At 41.9% G+C, this 22677-nt stretch overlaps 1 protein-coding gene across 11 annotated transcripts in view; it reads right to left on the bottom strand.

Annotated features, from left to right (window-relative positions):
- The window catches only part of CELF4 (CUGBP Elav-like family member 4), a 700427-nt gene that overhangs the window by 8163 nt on the left and 669587 nt on the right, over positions 1 to 22677 (bottom strand). For all 11 annotated transcript variants that reach the window (XM_032205931.1, XM_032205932.1, XM_032205939.1 and 8 more), the window contains exon 12: positions 15428 to 15594. In XM_032205931.1, the coding sequence (XP_032061822.1) occupies positions 15467 to 15594 (128 nt within the window). In that variant the 3' untranslated portion in view covers positions 15428 to 15466. The remainder of the gene's footprint in view (positions 1 to 15427; positions 15595 to 22677) is intronic.

Genomic DNA, 22677 nt, shown 5'->3' with positions numbered 1-22677 from the left:
ATATACATACATATCAACAGACACAATTACACATACACAGACAGAGAAGCTAATGTGATCTAACAGGGAGATGGGAGTCCAGCATTTCAAATGCTAATGTTTTCTTTCTTTTTTTTTTTTCTTTTTTTTTTTCCTTTCTTTTTTTTTAAGATGCTTGATGTCCCTGCCTCATTTTTCCCATTTATAAATTAAAGGTGACGATAAAAATTAGCTTTTAAATTGTAATGCCCTTCTTTCAAATAATTGTATGACTTACTTGCTGTGCAGTGTTGTTACTAGGATTGTTCTCATTTAACTATGTTACATTAAGAGCTGGTTGAAAAATGACAATTATTTTCCAAGGGAAAATTGTCATTATTTTGGCTTTCTTTCCTGTGAATATTTTAGTTAAAAAAAAACAAAACAAAACAAAACTGGGGTGGGGGAGGCGGCTAGTGGAAGAGATTAATTTTTGTCTTTTTTTAATCAATCTGAAAACCAGTCCATTTTTAACAGAAATTTAGTGTTTTGAATGCCAACATTTTTAATCAAGACAGTTTTGTGTTCTTTTTTTTTTTTTTTTTTTTTTTTTTTTTGTGTGCTGTTGGCATTTCTTTTTTAATCTAGTAGAATGAAAATTTGCCACAGAAACATCCAGTTTGGTCAAAATGTCACTTTTTGGTCACCCCCTCCTCCCCCAACCAGTTTGATGAAAAAATGTCAAGCAGCAATAGCTGTGTCACCTCTGATTTATCTATTTTTCTAGAGCCATTAGTCTCAAGCAGCGGATGAAAAAGCACTGCAACGGAGCGGCCGCTCCTCAGGAAGCCAGCCCGGTCGGTCAGAAAATGTCACTGGTTCCCCACACGGTGTTGCTTTTTCCTGCCCTGTCCTCAAGTGGTGGTAGGAGAGGTGGTCACAGCATGATGAGGATCTCAGGAGGACACCCCAAAGGAGACGTGGAGGCGTGTGGAGGGACGGAGAGTGGGGCTTGGGTAGGATGGAGCAGGGATGCAGTGGTGGGGAGCCCTGGTCACAGTCCAGGTCACCGTCCTCATCAGTGCCTGGAATTTATTTGCTCATGCAAACATAGCTATAGATCCAGTTCCTATCTCAGCTGTGTTTTACCAATGAAGAGCTTTGCAGACAAAGGTCAGTGCAATAAACTCAGGCCATTTCAGGAAGCAGGGCAGCAGCTGTGGTAAAAGTCAAACATATATCATGTGGCTACTCTTCTGGCAGAGCCTGTAGCCTCTTCCACTTCTGCTGGCCATCTCACAGGGCCCATGCCCCGAGGAGCATGTGTCCTGCCTCATACTGGGCAATCACTCCTCCTTTCGCTGCTGGTGAACATTAGGTGGGAGAGGAAATTAAGCTGTGTGGAAGCTACCTTTCTGCACATAATGAAAGGTTCTTTATTACAAGGGGGCCTCAAGGAGTTTGCTATCTCCTGAGCATTGTACCAACAGTTTAATTAAAAAAATGTACATGGTTGAAAACCAAGTCTAATTGGGAAGCTGTGAGTGAGCCTCTGTGCCCTGTCTCTGCTGGTTCTGCTTTTCTCTCCTCGTAGATTGACAAGAGCTTATCAAAATGCTGATGGACTGGATGCTTCACTATCCTTTTCTTGCTGATGATGGTTAGGTAGGGATGTGACACTCACTCCCCGTTTTCCTTTCTTCCCACCAGAAAACAGCACCTCCTGGGATGATCTCAGGAGCCCTAACCAAGCCCAGCCCCTGGATCTCAGCAGGCAGGGTTATCCTGCCTGTGACCTCCAGGCAGGTTGCCTGATACACCCTACCTGGGGCTCGAGTGAGACACAATAACTCACAGCTGCCAGCCAGCCTGGGGATGAGGAGTTTTGTCGCTAACTCCTCACCAGGAGCAGGATGCACTTGCTGCAGGGTGCTTGTGTGGCATTGTGGCCAGGAAATGAGGAGACCCCAGCTCTCCTCCCAGCTGAAGCCCCTGGCGCAGGTCCCCAGTGTGGGGCAGCAGGGGCACCCTGTGACCCATGGTCACACAAGACTGCCTGAGGGCAGCAAACACCCACATGCTTTGAGAGGCAGCCCCAGCCCTGCAAGGCAGGACTTATACCCTGCAGCACATCCCATGCAGCCTCAGCACTCATGGGTCCACTTCCCCGGGTCCATTCCCTGGGGCTGAGACTTTATCCATCTTCCGTCAAGCCTGTTCAGCACCTCTCCTAGCCTCTTAATCCTTCCAAATCAGAATGCAGCCAGGAACACATACTCCCAGCTTGCAACACTCAATTACTCCTTCTGATATTTTATTTTTTTTTGCCTGCAGCTTCAAATTACCTTCAAGGTGCACAGTGCAATTAGCTAAAAATATTTCCTGCTTCGTTTTAATTGCACTAAAACTCTAATGCACCTCCAGCGAGGAGCAGTAAGGTGGAAATTGGTGCCCCAAATATTTCAAATTGATTAAAGCCCAGGATGACTCAATAAGCTACATAGTTCTATTAATTATTAAACATTATTATTATTATTATTTTTTGTTAAAAAAAACCTTCCTGAAGCCACATTCTATAAGATGTTTCTGAAAAAGGCTACTTTCACTAAGGAGATGATAACTTCAAGTTTGAGAAAGATAGAACAGGAATCCCTCCATATAGTTGGATCGGTTTCCATCTGAAGAATTCACAGCTCTTGGCAAATTTTAGTATCTCAGAATTTGATTCTGAAAACACTTATGTATGTGACTGATGTATGTGACTTACGTATGTGACTCATCTCACTGCTTTAGCTGAGGTATTTATATGGTTCTAATTCGGAGCTGGATCACGTTTTTGTTCAAAGCCTTTCTTGGTTGAAAATGCAGGTGATCAGTCAAACTCTATGATTGCTAAGAAAATAATCAGAACTTTTTCTCTGAGAATTTAGAAAAAAATCCAAAGCAAAACAACTTTTTTTTTTGAAAGCACTGAGAAGCAGTGTGCTGATTTCTTCATTCCTTTGGTGGTTGGTTCAATGTACTTAAAAAAACTATTGAAAATAAACTCCAATTCCACTTGCATTCAGTGAAGAATGCGATCAGTTTCAGCCCTTTGGGTTTCTGATTCACTGTCACTCATAGAGCCCATGCTAAAGATGCCTGTCCCCTTGTGCCTGCAGCCGCTGTGCTGGCTGGGAGTGCCACCACCCCTGAGCTCAGAGAGCTTTCATTAGCCAATTTATTTAGAGAGGGATGCAAGCTGTTCTCAGGTCTCTTCCTTCTTCCATTTCTCAGCTCTCAAATGCACTTGTTAGCTTGGGTAGCAACTGAGGCTTGTGTGTTATGTGGATGTGCTTGGGAAGAACAAAGCTGAGACCATTGAGCTCATTTTACGTGGGCCATCATGATGTCAGATGAGTAGGACTTCCGTACTGCAATGAATTCAACAAATTTCTCACTGACCTTGTACAGGTTTGTGTTAGCCTAATCTTTATGTTCCTCCCAGTGCCCAAGGGCTGGGGATTTACCTGAGTGAGGACTGGTGGTGGGGTAACGTGGGATGGTGTGCGTTTCTCACCCACCTCCATGGCGGTGGATGCTAGTGAATGTGGGGTCTACAACAAATGTCAGAAAGATGCTTCCATCTCTGCAACACTCTCTCCCTCTCCTGTACTCTCCAGGGTAGGAACAACCTCTGACCAGGTCCGGAACAGCTCATGTCTGCAACTGATTCCTACACAATTTTGAGGGAAATTGAAGGTGCGCAGCCTCTTGCCAAAGGGCACATTGAGAAGATGAGTCTCTGAAAAAAGAACCCATCCCCTTGCTGCCGGTCCATTCACTTGCTTGCTCTGAAGCAGGGCTCTAGGAAGGCAGGTACTGGCTCCTCCTTCCCCATGGGAATGCAGGAGACAGATTAAAGAGAAGGGGAAAAAAAATCATTTCACAGCTAGTCTGCCCCGAACAAGAAAAGGTTCCTGACACCAACAAACTAATCAACGCTGAAAGCTTATGAGGTCAAGGTTTCCCTTCTCCTCCATTATTCTTTTGATTTTTTCTGACTGGCTGGGACTTGAGCGCTGCCCTGGCAAGTCTATAAATATAAAAGCCTTTCTCGCCGTCCTCTGGAGCACACCAAAGACCATTTGAATACCTGTGGGGAGAAGTTAAAACTAAACCAAACAAATGCAACTCGCAAAAAACAGCTTGTCCAGCCAATCTTCAAGTGCCGACCATAAATTGCTGTGAGTCAGGCCCAAGAAGCCCGTCTCTGCTCAACAGGAAATGGGAACGGCAGCTCTCTCTCCCAAGAGCAGGCCCTCTGGATTCAGTGTTTCATGTGAAGACGTATGGCCAGGAATGCTAATGCCAAACAACTCGCTGAGCTGGCAGTGGGGTGTGAGCTGTGCCTTAAGGAGGCAGCCCGCAGTCAATGGGGCTGTTCTCTGAACATGAAGGCTACTGTGAGCTCCTCAGGGCCTGTGCATCCTCCCCTGTGCTCCACGAAATGCTGCTAAGTCTGCTTGGGTGGCCTGGTCACAGCTGGTTGGAGCTTCCCTGACCCAACAACCAAGAAGATCTCAGCCTTTGCAAAGTCATTTCCACTGGCACCTACAGAGTGTAAAACACTCCAGAAGTCAAATGAGGAGCATGTACCAACCCCCTTCATATAGAAAGGAGATGATAGACAGTCTAGGAAGGTCTACACACTCAGACTGGCACTGAGGATCTCTTTCTGAAGGCTCTTCCTGTGCTCTCTGCACTGCAGCACAAGGAATTTAGCAGCCGTTTATTGGCAAAGGAAAGGATGCTTCCTCCGTGTTGCCTATCCCTGGGCTCTCTGTGCTCCTTCAGTGTGTACACTTGCTCTGCAAGAGGCTCTGGTAGAAAAGGGGAAAAGAAAAATGTCCTGTTCCCTACCAAGGCCTGAGAATCAGGAATCATAGCTGCAGCGCAAGCTTCTCTGATGGATTCTACCTCAGTGAAATGAAATTAAGATTTCAGCAAACAAGCCCCAATTCCGTGGTACCAGTAGAACAAATGACATCTGATAATTGCTAACTCCTCTTGCTTATTCTTTGCTCTGTTCACCCCATCAGTCTCTCCAGATTATATTTTCAGCTGAGTTTAATGAACGCCATTTATTAAACTAACACCAGGGTTCTGCTCTGGCCTCAGACAGATGTGCCTGCTAATATGAATCATTTTGTTCAATTGGATTATTCTGATGAAGAGTGGATCCCCGCCACTCTGCGGAGCACAAACAAATGGGGAACAGCTCGCCTCCAGTTGTGACCAGCCGCTCGCGTTCATTAGGAGGCAGCTCCAGGCTCTGCAGGCAGCTTGGCAGGGTGGTGTCCCTACTGTTCCCATCAGCTGGTGCTTCTGCTCCTCTCCATATCCCCCTCACGTACAGAGAGAGCCCATATCTCAGTGTGGCCTGAGCATCCTTGACAGGACGTATCACCACCACCTTTCCTGTGTCTACCCACTGCAAGGACAATAGGATTCACCTTCTCCTTTGTCACAATGTATGATCTTTACCTGAACGTACACTATTTCCCCCAAACATGTATTCTTCCCTGCCTAGTGTGCAATTTTTTTTTAGTGTGCTCTTTTACATTGGCACCTGAGAAAACGTAGACTACTTATTTCCTATTGATCCTTCTTTACTCTGATCTTCTCCAGTTTTTTTTGGGCAAAAGGACAGGGATGATATGCTTTTAAAGGCTTAAGGTAGTGTGTGAGTCAGAGAAAAGGGATAAAATCCTTCTGAAATCTCCCAGACAGAGGTTTCCTCAGTTTATGGCTTGGGATTTTAGTGTTGAAAATTTTGGGTCAATCTCTGTAAAATGTTGTGTTCAGGCACCAGGCATCCATCTATCTGTCTATCTCAATACAAATCCTACCTTCTGTGAACCATAAAACTCCTAGCAGAGTGACATTACCACTTCTCACATCGACAGAACATACTGAGCACACATAACTTGGGGAAAAATTACTGAGGCACTGAGAAAGATCAGAAGAGAAAAGCAGAAGATTTCTACTCCCTGACTGTAAGTGGCCAAATCCCACAACAGATCTGTACTTGGCACAAATCATTATTGTTCCATTAAATCTTTTTTTTTTTTTTTTCAGGTGAAGGAAGGCCCAACATTTCCAAAGCTACCTTTGATCCTCAGTGCAACTCATTCTACACTGTTTCTGAAGGAAGAAATTGCTTTCATTTTAATCCTACATAACACCCAGAACTTACTTCCAGGAATCTTTGATGAGTGCCAGAAGCCAGACTGTCAGAAAGTGGGGCTTTTCTGAAGGAGAAAAGGCCCCAAAGCCAGCCATGGTGCCAATCCATGTGCCATTGCTAACAGTCTTGAGCAAGCTTCTCAACAAAACCATCTGCTGAGGATTTCATGCCTACATTCAGGTTTAAGTTTAGGCATGCTTCTGCACAGTATTCCATTACTTCTGATCAGAATCTGTGCATCTGTCTCTAAACTGCATTACACTGGTATTAATGGGAACAGGAAAAGGACCTGTATGAATTCCTGGTGGGATTTTGTTTAACATGTTATATTTTTTACTAAGTAATGCACTTGTAAGCTGAGAAGAAGACAGAAAACCCTCAAATACAACCCCTCCCCTTTTCTCAATGCACCAAATCTCTGAAGAATTGACATGTAAGATCCCAGTTTCCTAGAGCAGTTGTACTGCCTCCCTGGCTTCCCTTCCCAGCACCCTGTCTACTGTGGTGGACCAATGTGTGCCGTGCAAGGAGAACGCACAGAGGAAAATAAAGAGCATGGAATGCATTCACTTGTTGTATGTCACAGGAGACAGGATGCCACATCTGCCAATGACTGGAGATGTCTCCTCAGGAGGGGAGGAAAAAAGCCAATCTTACCCAGCAAAGACAAGTCTGAAGCCTGTGGGTTTTATGGTGTTCACACTGGGCTCAGAAACTGGCCCAGTCCTTAGAAATCAAGGCAATGAAAACCTGTTTTCTTTTTGCAAAATCTGCTGTTTAAGGTTTATATTTACTATCTGCTTTGTATTACAGCACTCTGTCATGGCAACAAAGGTCCTGGTGCACAGCTCACATAAATCATCCAAAGGGTGTCTGCTGGCTTCAAGGACTGGGACCCACACAGACAGAAGTCTCAAAGGCAGCCATCTCCTTCCTATGAGGATTTTAAAGATGGATTTTTTATATTTCCTAGACTCGAAGTGATAGATGCTTTTCAATTCAAGGAGGAAAGACTGTTCCAGCTCCGTTTCATTGCTGGGACAAAGCATGAGGCAGCTGGGAAACACAGACAGTCATGCTGAATGAGCAATCACCCGTCTCGGCATGGGACGGGTACTTCAGACAGACCAGCTGCTGGATGTGTCTTGCACAGGAAAAAGGGGACATCTGAAGAGGCAGGGAGGGAGAATATCTCTACCACTAGTGGGAGAAATCTGTTTGCTAAAGAGAATGACTTGAGTGTGCAACCACAGCTTTCATGGAATGGCAAGAGAATTTCTCTTGTAAGTCATTGTCATAAAATGGTGTTTTTAAAATAAGCCACAGGGATGTGTTTGGAGGCATGTTTAGGCTTTCTGCTCTAAAAAGACCAGAGTGAACAGAAGAGTGACACTGCATCTCCCTCCAGAACTGCAAATGATTTAAATAGTTCTGCCAGGAGATGGTTTACAGTTAAATAGGCTATAGTATGCCTGGATCTTTGGCTGCCATACATTGGTGTCACTCCATGGACTTCAGAGGAGCAGGTGCCTGAGAGCTTCACCTGGTTGTGGCTGTGGTTAGTACCTTTCCAGAAAGAGCATCGAGTTTTCATTCACTGCACTTCTTGGTTGAGAAACCCTTTCAAAAGGGTTGGATGATGCTCATCTAAGTGGAAAAATGACCAATTTGAAATAAAACCTGTCTTTTCTCTAATTACAGTCACAGGGCAGGACGAGAGACACCTGAGAAACAGTGTTTGCACTGTAAGCCTTCAATTCTCTGCTGCAGCTGAATCAAACACTTCCGAGACCAGAGTTCTGATATTCACTTGTATCTGGCCAAAGTTACTGCACCCATGAATTATTCAAATATGCAATTATTGCATTTGATATATCACTGGATATAACTGTGGGAATGAGAAACAGTGTTCTAGTGCAGCTGATTGTATATGCCTTCCAAACCATAAGGACATCAATTTAAGGTGCTCACATTGATGGAGCACTCTGCAACCCCTTATTAAGATTCTTGCCAGCTCCTGTAGCAGTATTCCCCTGCAGAGTAAATTTCATGGAGATTTTTAGCCTCCCTTTCCTTTATACCTACCGTGTAAGTGCCAAACACTACCCCATACAGCTTCAATTCATGGTTCTGCAGTAGCTCTGAAAGGTCAGTAGCAAAAAGATCAGATCATTTTCAGCCTACCGATCAATGCTACACAAGTGACCTGAGTCCTGTGAACCATGTGTTGGAGCTGACTTGTAACTTTGACTTTATCAGGAGTTTCCAGTTTCCTAAATTAACCTTCGCTGATAGTTTACTTTTCCTTAGGGCTGGAGTGCTGTGCCCTGCCTTCAGCCTGCACCATCCATGCCTTTATCTGGACAAAGAAGTGTCTTCACAATGCTGATGTTTTCTTTCAATTAAGCACACCAAAGGACACTATTAGTCTTCATGTTTATGAAGCACAGGGACATCTAGGAAGAACATCTCTTGCCTGAAGTCCTAGACCTTACGGTCTCTTACGTTGAGGCTTGAATGACTTGCCCTTTGCTCTCTCCCTAGGTACTTGTGTTTGCGAACCAACAACACGCTTCTTTCCTGTCCACTCATTAGCAGGTACTGCTCTCCCCAGTGCCCTAATATCAAAATAATTTGCTGGTGTGTCTCTTATTTTAAGATCCTGTAGGAAAATGACCACGCTTGTTCTTAAACGTCACCCTGAATTTTTCAAAGCCTCTCTCATTCTGGGTCTTCCCCACCTCTTATTCTCTTTATACCTATTCTGTCGAAGTTTGCTGCTGCTGGAACAAACATTTTGGCTATGTTTTTGCCATCCTGTGTTTTTCCATCCCTGGCTCTTGTTTCAAATCATTGCTGCTTAAAGCATCTATTCTTTTGCATAAATTTTCCAGTTTTTCTTCAAGTTGCAGTCCCTTGTGTACCGGACCAGCAAATCTCTGTGCTGGCTGAACCTAATAAAAAAGTTTCTTCAGAGCCTACTGCTTTATGGTGACTGCAGCTGCCATTAACTGAAGGAATTAGCATGGGGTGGATCTAAATCTGCCCTACCCAGCTGACGGGCATGATGTGGTCCATATGAGATGCTGTAGTGTTGCTCAAGGAGCTGAAGATAGCACCCCTTCCCACTCTTGGTCAACCCTGGGGCTTTGGGGTTTTCCTGTTGGAAGCCCTCAAAGGTGGCACAACCATACCAAGGTCCTGGCCTTTCCAAAGCAGGGACAACTCAGCAGGCTGCTTGCTGCCTGTGTCACTGAGTGAAGTTCTCAAAAGCCTCAGGAAGTTTACTTCAGAGCATCAGGACAAACTGTACCGCAGTGGGATGAGAACTGGGAGGTTGCTTTCATATCTATTATTTAATTTTGAAATAATTGCATTATCTAACATTCAAAAAAAATGGGGACATGGGTTTTAATGAAGAATTCATGCTCTGAACTGAAGGCAAGTGTTATGGTATTGCATTGTGCTGCTCTATCACTCCCATGACAAACAGTGCGGATCCGTTAGTGACCTACATGGACTCATTTAGATGCAAACACAGCAATACTCCTGAAAAGCTGCCCTGCTTTGAGGAAGAACAAGTTCCAAATATTGCTGAATGGAATTCAGTCTCAGAGCAGTAATTACTGATTGTAATTTTGGAGTAAATGCAGTAATTAATTATTGTCGTTTTCCATCAGTGCATTATATTGTGTGCCAATCTTAGAATAACTACAATAATTAGCAAATGGGATTTTGCATGCTCTGGTATCGAAACTGTGGTTTATAGAACAGACATGAGAATTTTACCATAATAAAGTTATTAGCAATTTAAATGGGCAGACAGGTTAAAAATGATTGACCTGAAAAGTAAAAGGTTTTCTTGTCAGTTTTGCAAACACCTTAGGCAGTTTTGTTTCAGACTCCCCCTGTTACTTTCACTTCCATTCTCTCACGTACGCGCCCAACAGTGTGAAGTTTGGGTTACAAACACACTGTGAGGGACGTTTAATTTAATCACATTTGTCAGTGGAAATTAAGAGGAAAAGTAATCCAAAGAAAAAAATTGGCTGAGCTGATGTTTTTCCAGTACCTAGACAGACTTTCCCAAATGAAGCTGTTCTGATTTCATTCCCACTTTATTCACTGATATTAAAGCTTGTGCTAGAGTACTGTTTTGATGTAATTATGCTAGTGCAAATTTCCATAATGTAAGCAAGTCCTAAATGATCTAAGTGATGACTAAAGGAGGGAAATGACAATAATCTGTGCAGGAGGAAGAGGAATTGGTTAGCATGATTGTAGGAGGCATAACTACAAGAAATGGGATTAGGTCCTGATAAAAGATATTTAGTCTGAATCTCAAGATGAAGAGCCTAGCAGGCAACAGTGAGATCAATGCAGCTGCAGAACAGCCTCTCACTGGAGGTTATACAAGCCTATCTGAGAGGGATAAGCAACCCAAAATTCAGTAAAAAGTACACTTCCATTTGACATTGCACTGAAGCAATATGAAATGACAAAAGGAGAAAGACATAAATGTTCCATTTACGTTTTACAGTACTTTTTGTCATGAGTAGAATGATTGGAATTTTGCTTGTTTGTTTGATTTTTGGCTGATAATATCTGATTACTTTAAAATGAGTTAAATGAGGTTTTTTTTTTGTTGTTTGTTTGTTTGTTTTTTTTGGTTTTGTTCTTTCTCTTATCAAAAAGCAGGAAATTCAAAATGCGAAGTTTTCTTGTTTGGTTTAATAGCATATATGTTCCAATGAAAAAAATGGCATTTCCTATGGAAAAAACAAAAACAAAAACAAACAAAAAACCACAACACCTCAACACATCATCTATTCTAGCCATCTGCAAAAACAAGCATCTCACATATTCTACAATAAGCCACACATCACTACATGTTCAGAAAGCTGTGAGAGAAGATCTGAACATCTTTTCTTTTGTATTCAAACTTTGGCCTACATTATTTCCTCTGGTATTTTGGAGAAGTAGATTACCTGGACAATGCATTCTTTTAATGATTTGACATTGCTCTTCTTATGAGAGCAGCTTATAAAAAAATCTTACTGATGACTTTTTTTTTTTTTTTTTTTTTTTTAACTCTTCTGCCTCATTTGCACCTCGCTCAGTTTGTCTCACTCACACTCACTTTGTATCACTCAGTTTCATGACAGTCAGTGCTCCAGGTTAGACACATCCAAACATCTCTCCATCCTTAGCTTTAAATAATACTTCAACAGCAGTGTATCTGAGGTGGAAAATTTGCTAACAACCAGTGACTGAAACAGAGCCACAGAATGAGAATGGACAGGATTTTCACTGTTCTTCTATGCAACTGCAATTTAGTCATACTGCAGGGTACCTAAGGGCTCCTGGAAATGGCCACCCAAGTGAGCTGTGGGTTTCAGTATTTTTATTTCTTCATTATTTCATGCATTTGCTATCTGAAAGACACATGAAGTGCCTCTGAATCTTTGCTTTCTGATCCTAAGGGGGGAATTATAATAGAATATATTGATTTTGGCAGAGTTGCCTCAAATGATCCTCTTTCTTTTGCTTTCTGCTTCCCCAACCCCACTCTTATATTTTCCTTATTTTTTTTTTTTCCCTGCTATAACCTCCTCTTTAATTATAAAGAAAAAAGAGAATAGAAGTGGCCATTTTGGAAATGTTTTGCCATCTGAATTCTTCAGGGCTTTGATTGAAGCAGCTTGTGGGCTTATCTGCCACATCACAGAGACCCTTTCAGTGTTTGACAGCAACTTTAGAGCACTTGCAAGGAAAACAAAAGACTTCAAATCACTGTGGCCTAGACTGCTCGTGTCCCAAAAGGGAGATTTATAAGTCAAAAAACAAAAACCAACCAACCAACCAAACAAACAAACAAAGAGGTGCATGCAGAATTAAAATGGAGTGAATATCTTTCTTTCTTGGTTGAGAAAAAACACTGATGGATTACATCAAACTGGGTGCTGCCTGTGTTTTTTGTTGGCAGCTTCTTATTTTTGGAAAGGAGTTTGTTAAAACAAAGCTTTTCCTTAGAAAATCCTCAATGAAAAAGTTTCTTGAGCATACTCTTGAAGCACATGAGTAATTGCCCTGATGTCAATATGGTTATTCACATGTTTCAGATTGGAACTAAGGACTTTGAAGAGCTGTGACCAAAGTAAAAGAAGATAAAAAGCATACATGAGTTGTTGTGTTTCTGCCAGTAAAGGGAGCTACCTTCTTTCTAGTCTTGCAGTAGATATCTGTGCCCATGGACTTGGCTGGCTTTTACCCTAGTGGTTTTAGGAAACTTATAGTTGCATTAATGCTACAGTCTACTGAGTAGGTGTGTCAAGAGACTCCCAATGGTATTTGATGGCTGACTGGAGGCTGCACATGAAACCAGCCATGGGGTACAGTAACACAGTGCTGAGTCAAGGACAACTGACCCACCTCTAAATAGGGCTAATTACTGAGGGGTTAACCCTGTGCCCTGACTGGAATCTGCTTTGTATTGGGCCATCATGATTAAAAATCCTGTGTTTGCTTCTAGGGTGCTGGTATGAATGTCTCCTAGCACTGGAAAGCAAGTAAGCTAAAGAGAGATCTATATTTAAGCCCTTCTGACTACCTTTGCCTGTCACTAAATGTCCTCTTCAGTCTGATCTGACAACCTCCCTTGCTAAATCAGATCCTTCCTTGGGATACATACACTCTTTCAGTGCTCTCTAGGGGCCACATACACTTGGCTAATCCCTTTTGTTAGATACAAAAAACCAAAAACAAAAACAAACAAGCAAACAACACAACCCCAATCAAAACCACAAAAACCCACAAGCAAAATTTTCTTCCTGGATAACTCCCTCCTGCTACAAGACCTCTTCAGCTCCTTCAATAGGTTCATCAAGGTGGGAGTCTAAAAGAGAATAAGGACTTCTGAGCTGCAACACAGTGCATTTTGACAGAGAATCTCTGTACCTCTGATAGAGGCAGAGGACGTAAGTAGTGTGGTGGTAACTGAAATTATTAGCTGGAGCATTAAAAATAAAGTAGAAGCCTGGAAAGCTAAAGGAGTTCCTAAACATAGACAACTACTCAAGATTTTTCTCATGCTTTGAATAAGCAAATTAAAAAAAAAAAATGCTCTAGGAGCGAGATTTGAAATTTTATTGCCATTTACCAGCTGATTCCTTTTTGTATAATTTATTGGGAAAAAAACAAACAAACAAACAACAAAAACAAACAAACAAATAAAAATCTACAAATCCTAGTCCTACTACTGAGAGATTTTGGGGGGGAAACAAGCTAAGACCTCAAAGTCAGCCTGGTTATGAAAAGCTAGACCTGGAGCACTTCATGCTGATTCATGATAAGGAAAACACCACAGACTCATACCCATGGATCTTTAACAACACTGGAGTCTACAGCCCTGCACTTTCGTACACAACCATAAGAAACAAGCATATCCTCAGTGTTCACAGTTATGCTACAATGTAAAGCTATTGCTTGGTGCCAAACAACTCAGGAGATACATGTGTTCCTCCATCCCTTTGCAGGTGTTACTGAAAATCTACCCAACAAAGACAGTCCTTGCTTTAACAAAATAGCATCATGCATGCATCTCCCGCTCTCTCCCAACGCTTCTGAGCAAAACCTGCAGTAAAAAAGCCAGTGTGATGAAGCAAAAAGCATTTCAATATGGAAGCGTATTTTGGTTTCAAGCTTCCAAGAGGCCTTGTCAAAAGCAAGGAAAAGAAAAGAGGTATGTGAAGAGGGAAAATGCATTGAAAATTATCTTCGTATAGTCACATATAAAGGAGATTCTGGACTATGGAAGTTGTAGCTTGAGTCATTGTTGCCAGAGAGGTACTAAAAGCCCCTTTGAAATTAGCACATGTACCTAATACATTTATTGGAAGTTTTCTTAGTGTGCTCCATGTTTTGTTCAGTGCAGCACCTCTTTCAAAGACATTTTAATCCCATTCCTTAATTCTCAATAGAAAGGATACTGCTCTGAAGACCACAATAAGGTATTTTCAAAGATATTAGAAATACCAGTGAAAAATTGGATCACTTCATAGTTCTTTGGGAGGGCTGAAGATGGGGACTTTCTGCCTGAATCTTGGGTGTGTCAAAAAGGCCTGAATTAAAATCACTGAATCTTAGATGTTATGGTCATAATGGCCTAGAAAGCTTACCTAACCCATTTCTCTGTCACTAATTTAGGAATGCAAACTGCTTGTTGCAGCTTAGGGTGACCCTAAGTGCTGGGTTTGTTGGGGAATCTCTGGTATGGAATGGCTTTAACAGCAGAGAGACTTGCCATCTCTGCAACAAATACATACATTTTGTATATTTAATTTCTCAAAGAATTATCTAACGAAAAGGCCAGTCAGCAGTGGAAAATGTTTCCATTTTTGGAAACATCTTCATTTTTGTTATTGCTAATAGGCTGGAATTCCTATGAAACAAGCTGCTGCTTCTGATGTTTTTGACACTGTTACATGTTTTCAAAGTCTCCTGGTGGCATCAAGCTGTCTCCTTTCCAACAACACAAAGCACATGAGTCTAACAATGAGACCCTCATTGAGATACATCTAGGTCCTCACTCAAGCAAAGCTTCCTTGGCTTTGTTTGGGTTTTATCTATACACAGTAGTTAACAGCAACTGAACAAGATGACAGCATGGATCCTCCTATTAATTTCTTGGGTTTGGGAACAAAGAAATTAGGTGTTATTTAGTTGTCACGGAGACATATTTACATATAGTTATTATGCTGGGATGAAATCAGATACAGACTATACCGCATGAAGAATGAAGAATGCTTTGAAACATTTGCAACACAGAGCTATTGAGACAGACACTGTCCCAGTCCAGTCACCTGGGATTAAATTGCAGCCCAGTCCCATCGCTTCATTGCTGATTTTCTTCAGCCACCAGAAACACTGTCTTTGGCCGAGTAAGGGGAATCAGGACAGCTGCTGCCTCCCCTCTATTGACCAGGAAGACTTTGGAGAGATGAAGGATGCTACTGGGGTAGGGAACCCTCCTCGTTAAGCATCCTTCCGTCTCTCTTTCTAATGAGGCACGAACAGTTCCTGGTTTATGTGTGGGTGTGTGTCTGTGTGGTGTGGCTCTAGCCAGGGGCCTAAGTGGAAAAGGCAGAAGCCAGAGAATTGCAGAGCTGAATCTTTTTGAGGGTCTACAGCACAAAGGAGAGGCTACAACCACAGCTGACACCCCCTTCCCCACGCAGTTACCTGTGCTAGTGCTTTGTATCCAGTGTTTCCCATAACCCTTCAGTAGGGACGATTAGCATCCTTTGGCCTCTTCAGCTGCACCTTCAGCCTTTTCATGCCAATCTGGAAGCCATTCATAGCCTGGATGGCAGCTTGGGCACTGGCAGGATTGTCAAAACTCACAAAACCTGTCAAAACATGAGGCAAGGTAGAGGGTTTAATGAGCAGAATGGAGCCAAGGCACGTACATGCAACGACCACTGAGAATGAACATGGGGAAGGGGGTGAGGGTGGCAGGAGGTGAGGAGTGAGCAGGTAGGAGGGTGGGTGGGTGGGCTGGAAAGTGAGGAGAGGATGGTTGCCAATGGGGGACGGAGGGTAGGAGGGGTTGTTACAGATTGGTGTCCCAGGACACTGTGCCTGGTCTGAGTGCCAGTTCAGACATGAGACTATGTGAAGCATGGGGATACAAAGGCTGGTGCCACAGTACCAGCACATGGAAGATTTGGGTCGCCCTAGAGCAGACATGGTGCATGGTCTCAAGGCACTTGTTCTCTGTCTTGTTCTTTTCTTCCCCCGCTGTGACTGGGTAACATCCTTTTCTAGACCCTCCTTCACTCCCCAACATAACCTTTCCTTGCCTTCCAATATTCAAAATGAAGGGAACCTGATATACCTGCTGCTACCTCCTTATTATGGCAATATAAGCAAAATGTGAATTTAATAAGCTCTCCATTATGGTATTCATTGGCACGAATAGTTTGATTGTTGGCCACTTAAGAATATGAGGAGCTTTATTAACTGGCAATTACTGCAGACCTTTACTTTATGTTGATGCTGCAGCTGAGAAATATGAACACTAGTGCTTTCCTAACATGGTTTCTGTAAGTAGTTTCATTCCTTGCCAGCACACCATCTAATCAGCCATGGACTCCATCCAGCAATAGAAGCACCCATAGTGATTGAATAAGGATAATATGGGCCACCCATTCTTTGTCTCAGTGGAAGAGGATCAGAAGAGGCAAAATAGCTCAGAACCAAGCTAGATGCAGTGCATCTAACTCATTCAGCTGTGAGGAATTTTTTTTTTTTTTTTTTTCCATTTTTTTTTTTTTTTTTTTTTTTTGTCTTTTTCTTTTTTTTTTTTTTTTCCTTATGCTAGCTCCAGGAGGAGACCTCATTCGCACATACTGTACCTGACTTTAGCTAGAGTGACCAGGAGACTGAGCTATGACTAAGGCAGGGAGCCATCATATTGTACAAGAATTGCCTGTGCTACCTTTGCCAGAAATGTCCCTGTGTGCCAAAAATATTTCTGAGCAAAAACTGTAGGTAAGTCTAGTCTGGACAAGCCTGCAGTCCAGACAAAGCCATCTGTTTTCCCACCCCTGCAAAGCTCTGGCAGCACAAACCAGCCCCAGGAACCCAGTGTCTCTCAACAGACAGGCTGAAATGAAGAGACAGCTTTGGAGCCCCTCAAAAAGATAATGCTGAGCATTTGCTGCCAGGTATACACCTGCTCCTGACAACAGCACCGGGCATGGTTTACAGCCTTGGGCTGTTCCGTGACTGCATTCAGCAGCACCTCCTCTCTGGTCTAGTTCGTCCTCGAAAGCAAGGCTCGCACATGACAGAGGGTGGCTTTCATTTGGAAAAGACATGCACACACACGAACACGCACGTATACAGAAACACACCACCTCACTCTGGCATTAAAGCTGTACTCCCTGCCTTTGGCTAATAACAAAGGTTTATGAGAGGTCATAAAGCATATGATCTCAGCCTCAATGTGAGACAACAGGTTTATTAAGTGTGGCAGATGTGGTTTTTAGAGGGAGGCCCATGAAATAAACAGGCTTCCCTCCTCATCCTCCCCTCTTGAAGCTGAGGCTCCAAGTAACTGGCTCTCCACACAGTTATCCTGCCAGCCACCTGGATGAGGAGGAACCAACACTGCAGCTCTGAAGGTGTGAGCAGAAGTGTTGCTCAAACCTCACGGCAGTCATCAATCTCTAAACAGAAAACTAGAGAGTTGTGATGAGTAATGAGCTGAAGTATTATTAAATGGCAGTAGATCTGCATCTGCAATCACCTCTTAGCCAGTAAGCACCTGGTAATGTTCCCAGTTTACATTTCACTAGTTGAATAATCTATCATTCAACAAGGTCCTGTGATTTGATCTCAGCAAAGGAATAAACTAAGCACTTCCTGATTTCACCTGAGTTGATTCAGTCTTTAAATACTTCTGGAAGCTCCCTTGGAAATGCTTTACTTGATCTTCAACTTGAAATTTGCAGTCTAGCTACCTCTTGTCCTTGAATATAGCTGCAGTGAAAGACATTTCTTTTTAAAATCACCTCTGGACTGTTAATACTGCGGTCCAAGACCCATCAGCTCTAATAGTAAACTCAAACTGTGCCAGGGAAGTTCAGAGAAACTGAACCCCAATCATCTCTACCACTGAATTTTTAGAAAGGTTCTTGACATAGTTTGGCTTATGCCTAACTCCAAACAATTCCTGGATGCAGTGTGAGTATTAGCACACGACAGAAGCTGTTTTCAGTAGTTAGCTTGGAGGTTGCCATGATGTTCTGGAAAGTAACAGGATTTAATAGTTTGGGTGTGGGCCATCCTGTGCCAGCTGGCACCAGTGCTCGAGAAAAGTGCCAGGTACGTTTTCTTTACTAATACAGACACAGCTACCAAATATCAAAGCTGAGTTGGCTGCAGCTGCACAATTGCTTATATCATGTTGTTGGAGAACCTTGACTGTGAACTTTGATTTCTACTCCTGTGACTGGTCCTGTTGCAATGTACCTCCTACTGGCTGAACACATACATTTAGAGTGTGTCTACACATGCATCCATTTGTGAGCAAATCACCTTGGTATCCTAAAAGAATCAGTGGAGGTTTAGCCAATACAGCCAGTGGAGTGTAGAATGCAATTTGTCTTTTTTTCTTTTCTTTTCTTTTTTTTTTTTTTTTTTTTTTTTGGGTGGGGGAAAGGGGACGGGGGAGGGCATAGCTAGCTGTGACCAAATGAATCACACTGTACATCCCACTGACTGTTTAGCTGCTGTTCTGCAGCTGGGACTCACATCTCAAGCTAAGAATGTGTTAACTGGCTAGTGCCTATATGGGTCATTCCTCAAAGTGGTGTTAATTGCCAAATCAAAATCCTTATGTATACAAGCTCCACCAGAAATACTGCCAAGTGTGATAGAAGTCTACTATTTCTCTACTTTTGCCAAGACAAGACCTCTAATTGGGTGGTAAGTCCTGGTACTGGGATGTTGATACAGTTGGACCCCTGCAAAAACCCTGCCTTTAGATAAGCTCACAAAACCACTACAGTTTTAACAAACATTTTGCTTTTAAGACAGAATTCTAAGGCCATTTCCTCATTCTGTGCAAAGCTGTAAATAATACAGCATTTTAACAAATGGGACTAATAAGAGAGATCAGAAGTGCATTTGCTCACTATATTTCATTTAGACCAGATAATGAAGCTGGGAGTTGTACTTTGATGCTATTGGTATATCAGTTGCCCACAGATCTGGACTGGATTTGGATTATTTATTTTATTCTCCTTAGTTGTCCTGGTATCCACTGCTGTAATACTAGAAATCACTACTGCCTAGCTGCTGAGGGTGCAGGGGCTGTGTTGGGTGGGCTGTGAAGAGAGAAGGAGGAGGGCAAATGCCAATAATTGCACATTTTCCTTGTAAGCACATCCTAGGGACAGAGCAGCTAATGTCTCTATCTTCATTTTACTGTTATAGTTTCAGGGGGCTTGATATGCACAGAAGTTGTTGATGCATTCAGCTCTCCCCCTTCCTGTTATTTATGTGGAGTTGTATTTCACATTCTTGAAGTTATTTGGATGGACTCCAAAAAGAAGAAGAGCTATGGCTTATTCTGAGAGCTGAGATTTCACAATGATAAGGGATAAGCAGATAGACAAGCCATGCTAACAATATATTCCTTTCTCTTTGCAGGTCAAATATCTACTGATAGATTATATGACTTTTTTTTTTTTTTTTTTTTTTTTTTTTTTTTTTTTTTTTTTTTTGTTATGTGCACTATTGACAGCTAACCAGCTTTGTTACTCTTCTGGTGCTATGCCAGATTTAAACATGTATGACTAAGGACAGAATGACTGTACCTGGAAAATTGCTTACATGCTTGCCTTCTGAATAGCTTTAATTCTCGAGTTCATAACTATGGGGCACAAAGAATGATGCTTGCACTTCCATTGCCCAAGAAGCTATCTGTTTTGAACAGTACCTCTGCATTGTCATCTACGCTCTTGAAGGACAAAAGAGAAAGGGAGAGGTTAAAAAACTCATAGTTGTTTCTGTGCATCAGTTAATTAATAATCAGAGAAATATATGTCCTGGTCTAAGATGGTTGGTAGGAGGACAGGATTTTGTGATAAATCTATTTTATTTATTTATTTATTTATTTTTTCTTCCTTTTCCCAAGGATTATGTAAAAAGGCTGCTCTAATAAATGATTTATCAAAGCACCAAAGAATCAAGAAATGTGCTGGGATTGCAGCTCAGGGCATCTAATCTTCCTGAGTCTGCACAGCAACTTCCAGGAAGGTACTGAGATTAGAGTCCATGGCTTCTCCTGTCCTGCTCTTTTCCTACATAACTTTTACTACAGGTAGAAACAGGGGTAATGTCCTGAAGGGAGCTTTAGTTTAACTCATTTTTTCCACAGGAAATCTTGGTAGTGCGGCTTTCTGAAGGAGCTTCACGCCTTCCTCATGACACTAGCACGATCATCATTGGCTTTATGTAGCTGATATTACTCACTGGTTGATTTTCTATTTTAATAGGCTGAGAAGATAAAGAAGGGAATTTGCAATCTATCTCAGAGTGCATTTGAAGACTGTTTTGCAACTGTAAACTTTTCATTCACAGCGAGTAGTGTCTCTGCATGGCCATGAATTAGTTTGTGCTCTAAGTACAGGCCTGAATGAGCACATCGTTAGGTTCCCATGGATCCCTAATTGGCCTTTGTGAGATTTCTGTTTCTCTTTGCGTGCTGCAAGGAGAATTAGCAGTTAATGTGCAAAACAGGCTTTTGATGATCTGCTACCAGGTTGGAATAATATGCTGCTTTTCTTCAGAAGAAACCTTTCTCTGGATGCAGCTCAAAGCTTGGTAACTACACTGAGCATCCCCAGAATTAAAAGTCAAGACCATGGTCAGTGACAGGACCAGATGCAAACTTTTGATCTAGACTCCTGAACTGAGGGCAGACAGTCCTATAGCAGGTCCACTTATATAAGTAGGCTGGTCTCAGGCAGTAGAAAGGAAAACAGGAACCTCAAAGAAACAAATACTTAAATTGTCCTAAAACTAGGAAGAATTATTGGATATATATGCCATGTGCTTGCTGCACAAAACTAGTATCTCAGTGATACACTTCATAAGAGATTGCAACGGAAATACAGACATTGGTGCTTATTGGCTTGTTTTTGGCCACAGATGCACTACTCTGGTTCTGGCTGTCAGTCTATTTCTCTGACTGCCACGAGGGATCTTTTCCTAGCACGTCTTGATGCTTCAGTTAAGAATGTCACAAAGGATCTCATTCTTCTGAACTCTTTTGCCTTGTCATTCAACCCGTTTCTCAGCAAAGAAAAATAAGAGTTAGAAAAGAGGAAATATAAAAATAAAAAAAGGAGGAAAATACTGTGGTCTCCAAGATCTGCCTCAGCCTGTGGAAGGTAAATTCCTGTGATGTGAAAGAGAAGAAACATGATGCACATAGCCCGGGTGCCAGTGCAGAAGTCCATGCCCCTTGCTTCTCTTGCACTCAAAGTGTTGCTACCCAGAAGATAGGAGGGGGCCTGGACCAGACTATTAAGATGGGGGAAGCTGCAGAAAACACTGGAAATTAGTTAGACCAATGGTCCTGATCTTTTCCATCTCCCAGATACTTGTGTTAGTAGTTAAGGAATCACATATTAATATAATTGGCTATTAATGTCATTGTCCCATCAGAGCTTAGGTTCCTCGCTTTTGTTACTAACCAGTGAAGGGGTAGTTCTAGGAATGGCAAGGAGGCATTTTCTGGTGGGAAGGCAACTACTAGTTTAGTTAACTAGTTTAGTTAACTAGTGATTGAGGTGCTCAAATCACTGGGGCCTTCTCTGGGGAAAGGGTGTTGGGGAGGAGATCCTACCCTTCTCTCCTTACTGGGAACTGACCTGCTACCCTGCAGTTCTTCACTACCTCAGTACATTTCATTTCTAAGACTGTTCAGTTTCTCTTTTCCCATGTTTATTAGTCTTATCAGAGAACGGAGGCTTTCCTTTAATTGCCTTGCAAGGTCTTTACCTTGCTATGTTCTTTACACAATGTACTAGCTGCTGTCTTGCAATTTTTTTAGTGCTGTAAAGAATTTCAGGATACAATCTGTATGTAAGTAGCTTTATAATGTATGTGTGCATTGGAAGGTATTGTATTGTAAGGTGATTTATGGGTACTGGAATACTCAATAAAGGAGTATGTCTGCAGATCAAGGGCATAGCACTTCAGCTGTTTTCCAGTGTCTAAGAGTGTTGGATGACTTTTTGGAATATTTAACCTTCCACTGATGTTTAATCATGTCCAAGTGAGATCTGTCTATCCAGTTATCCAATCCATCCATCCATCCATCCATCCATCCATCCATCCATCCATCCATCCATCCATCCATCATCCATCCATCCATCCACCCATTTTGTAATGTATGAACAGCTATTAAACGATGACTATGCTAAAAAACTACTATTAAATATTTCAAATCTGTGGGATAATTGGAACCCCAGAATATTCAAAGAATTGGTTAAGAAATTTGCTGAAGCATTTACGTTCATTTTAGATATTTATGGAATATTAAAAAAGCTTCAAAGTGCTCCAGAAAAAATCTATTCTTAATTTTCAAGGAAGTAAACCAGATGACAGGGTAAACTTAGTTAATATTTCATAAGCCTAAGTAAAACTATGAAAATCTTGATAAGAGATAATATGATAAAAAAAAAAAATGGAGTACAATTAATACTAATCAGTTTGGTTTCATGGAAAATAGAATCTATCAAATGAATCTGATTTCAGGATATTGCAAGTTTGGTTAATAAAGTAAGTTTTCATAGAGTTTATTTAAACCCTTCTAGAGAATTTGACAGATTTTTTTATTATTATTATTATTTTTTACAGAAAAGGAAAGCAGCCCATATTAAACTTCTAAAAAATTGGATAACTGATATATC

This window comes from Aythya fuligula, chromosome Z (genome assembly GCF_009819795.1).
Source record: "Aythya fuligula isolate bAytFul2 chromosome Z, bAytFul2.pri, whole genome shotgun sequence".
Taxonomy (NCBI): Eukaryota; Metazoa; Chordata; class Aves; order Anseriformes; family Anatidae; genus Aythya; species Aythya fuligula.
The sequence above is the reverse complement of the archived record's forward strand: the minus strand, read 5'-3'. Positions and strand labels throughout refer to the sequence as shown.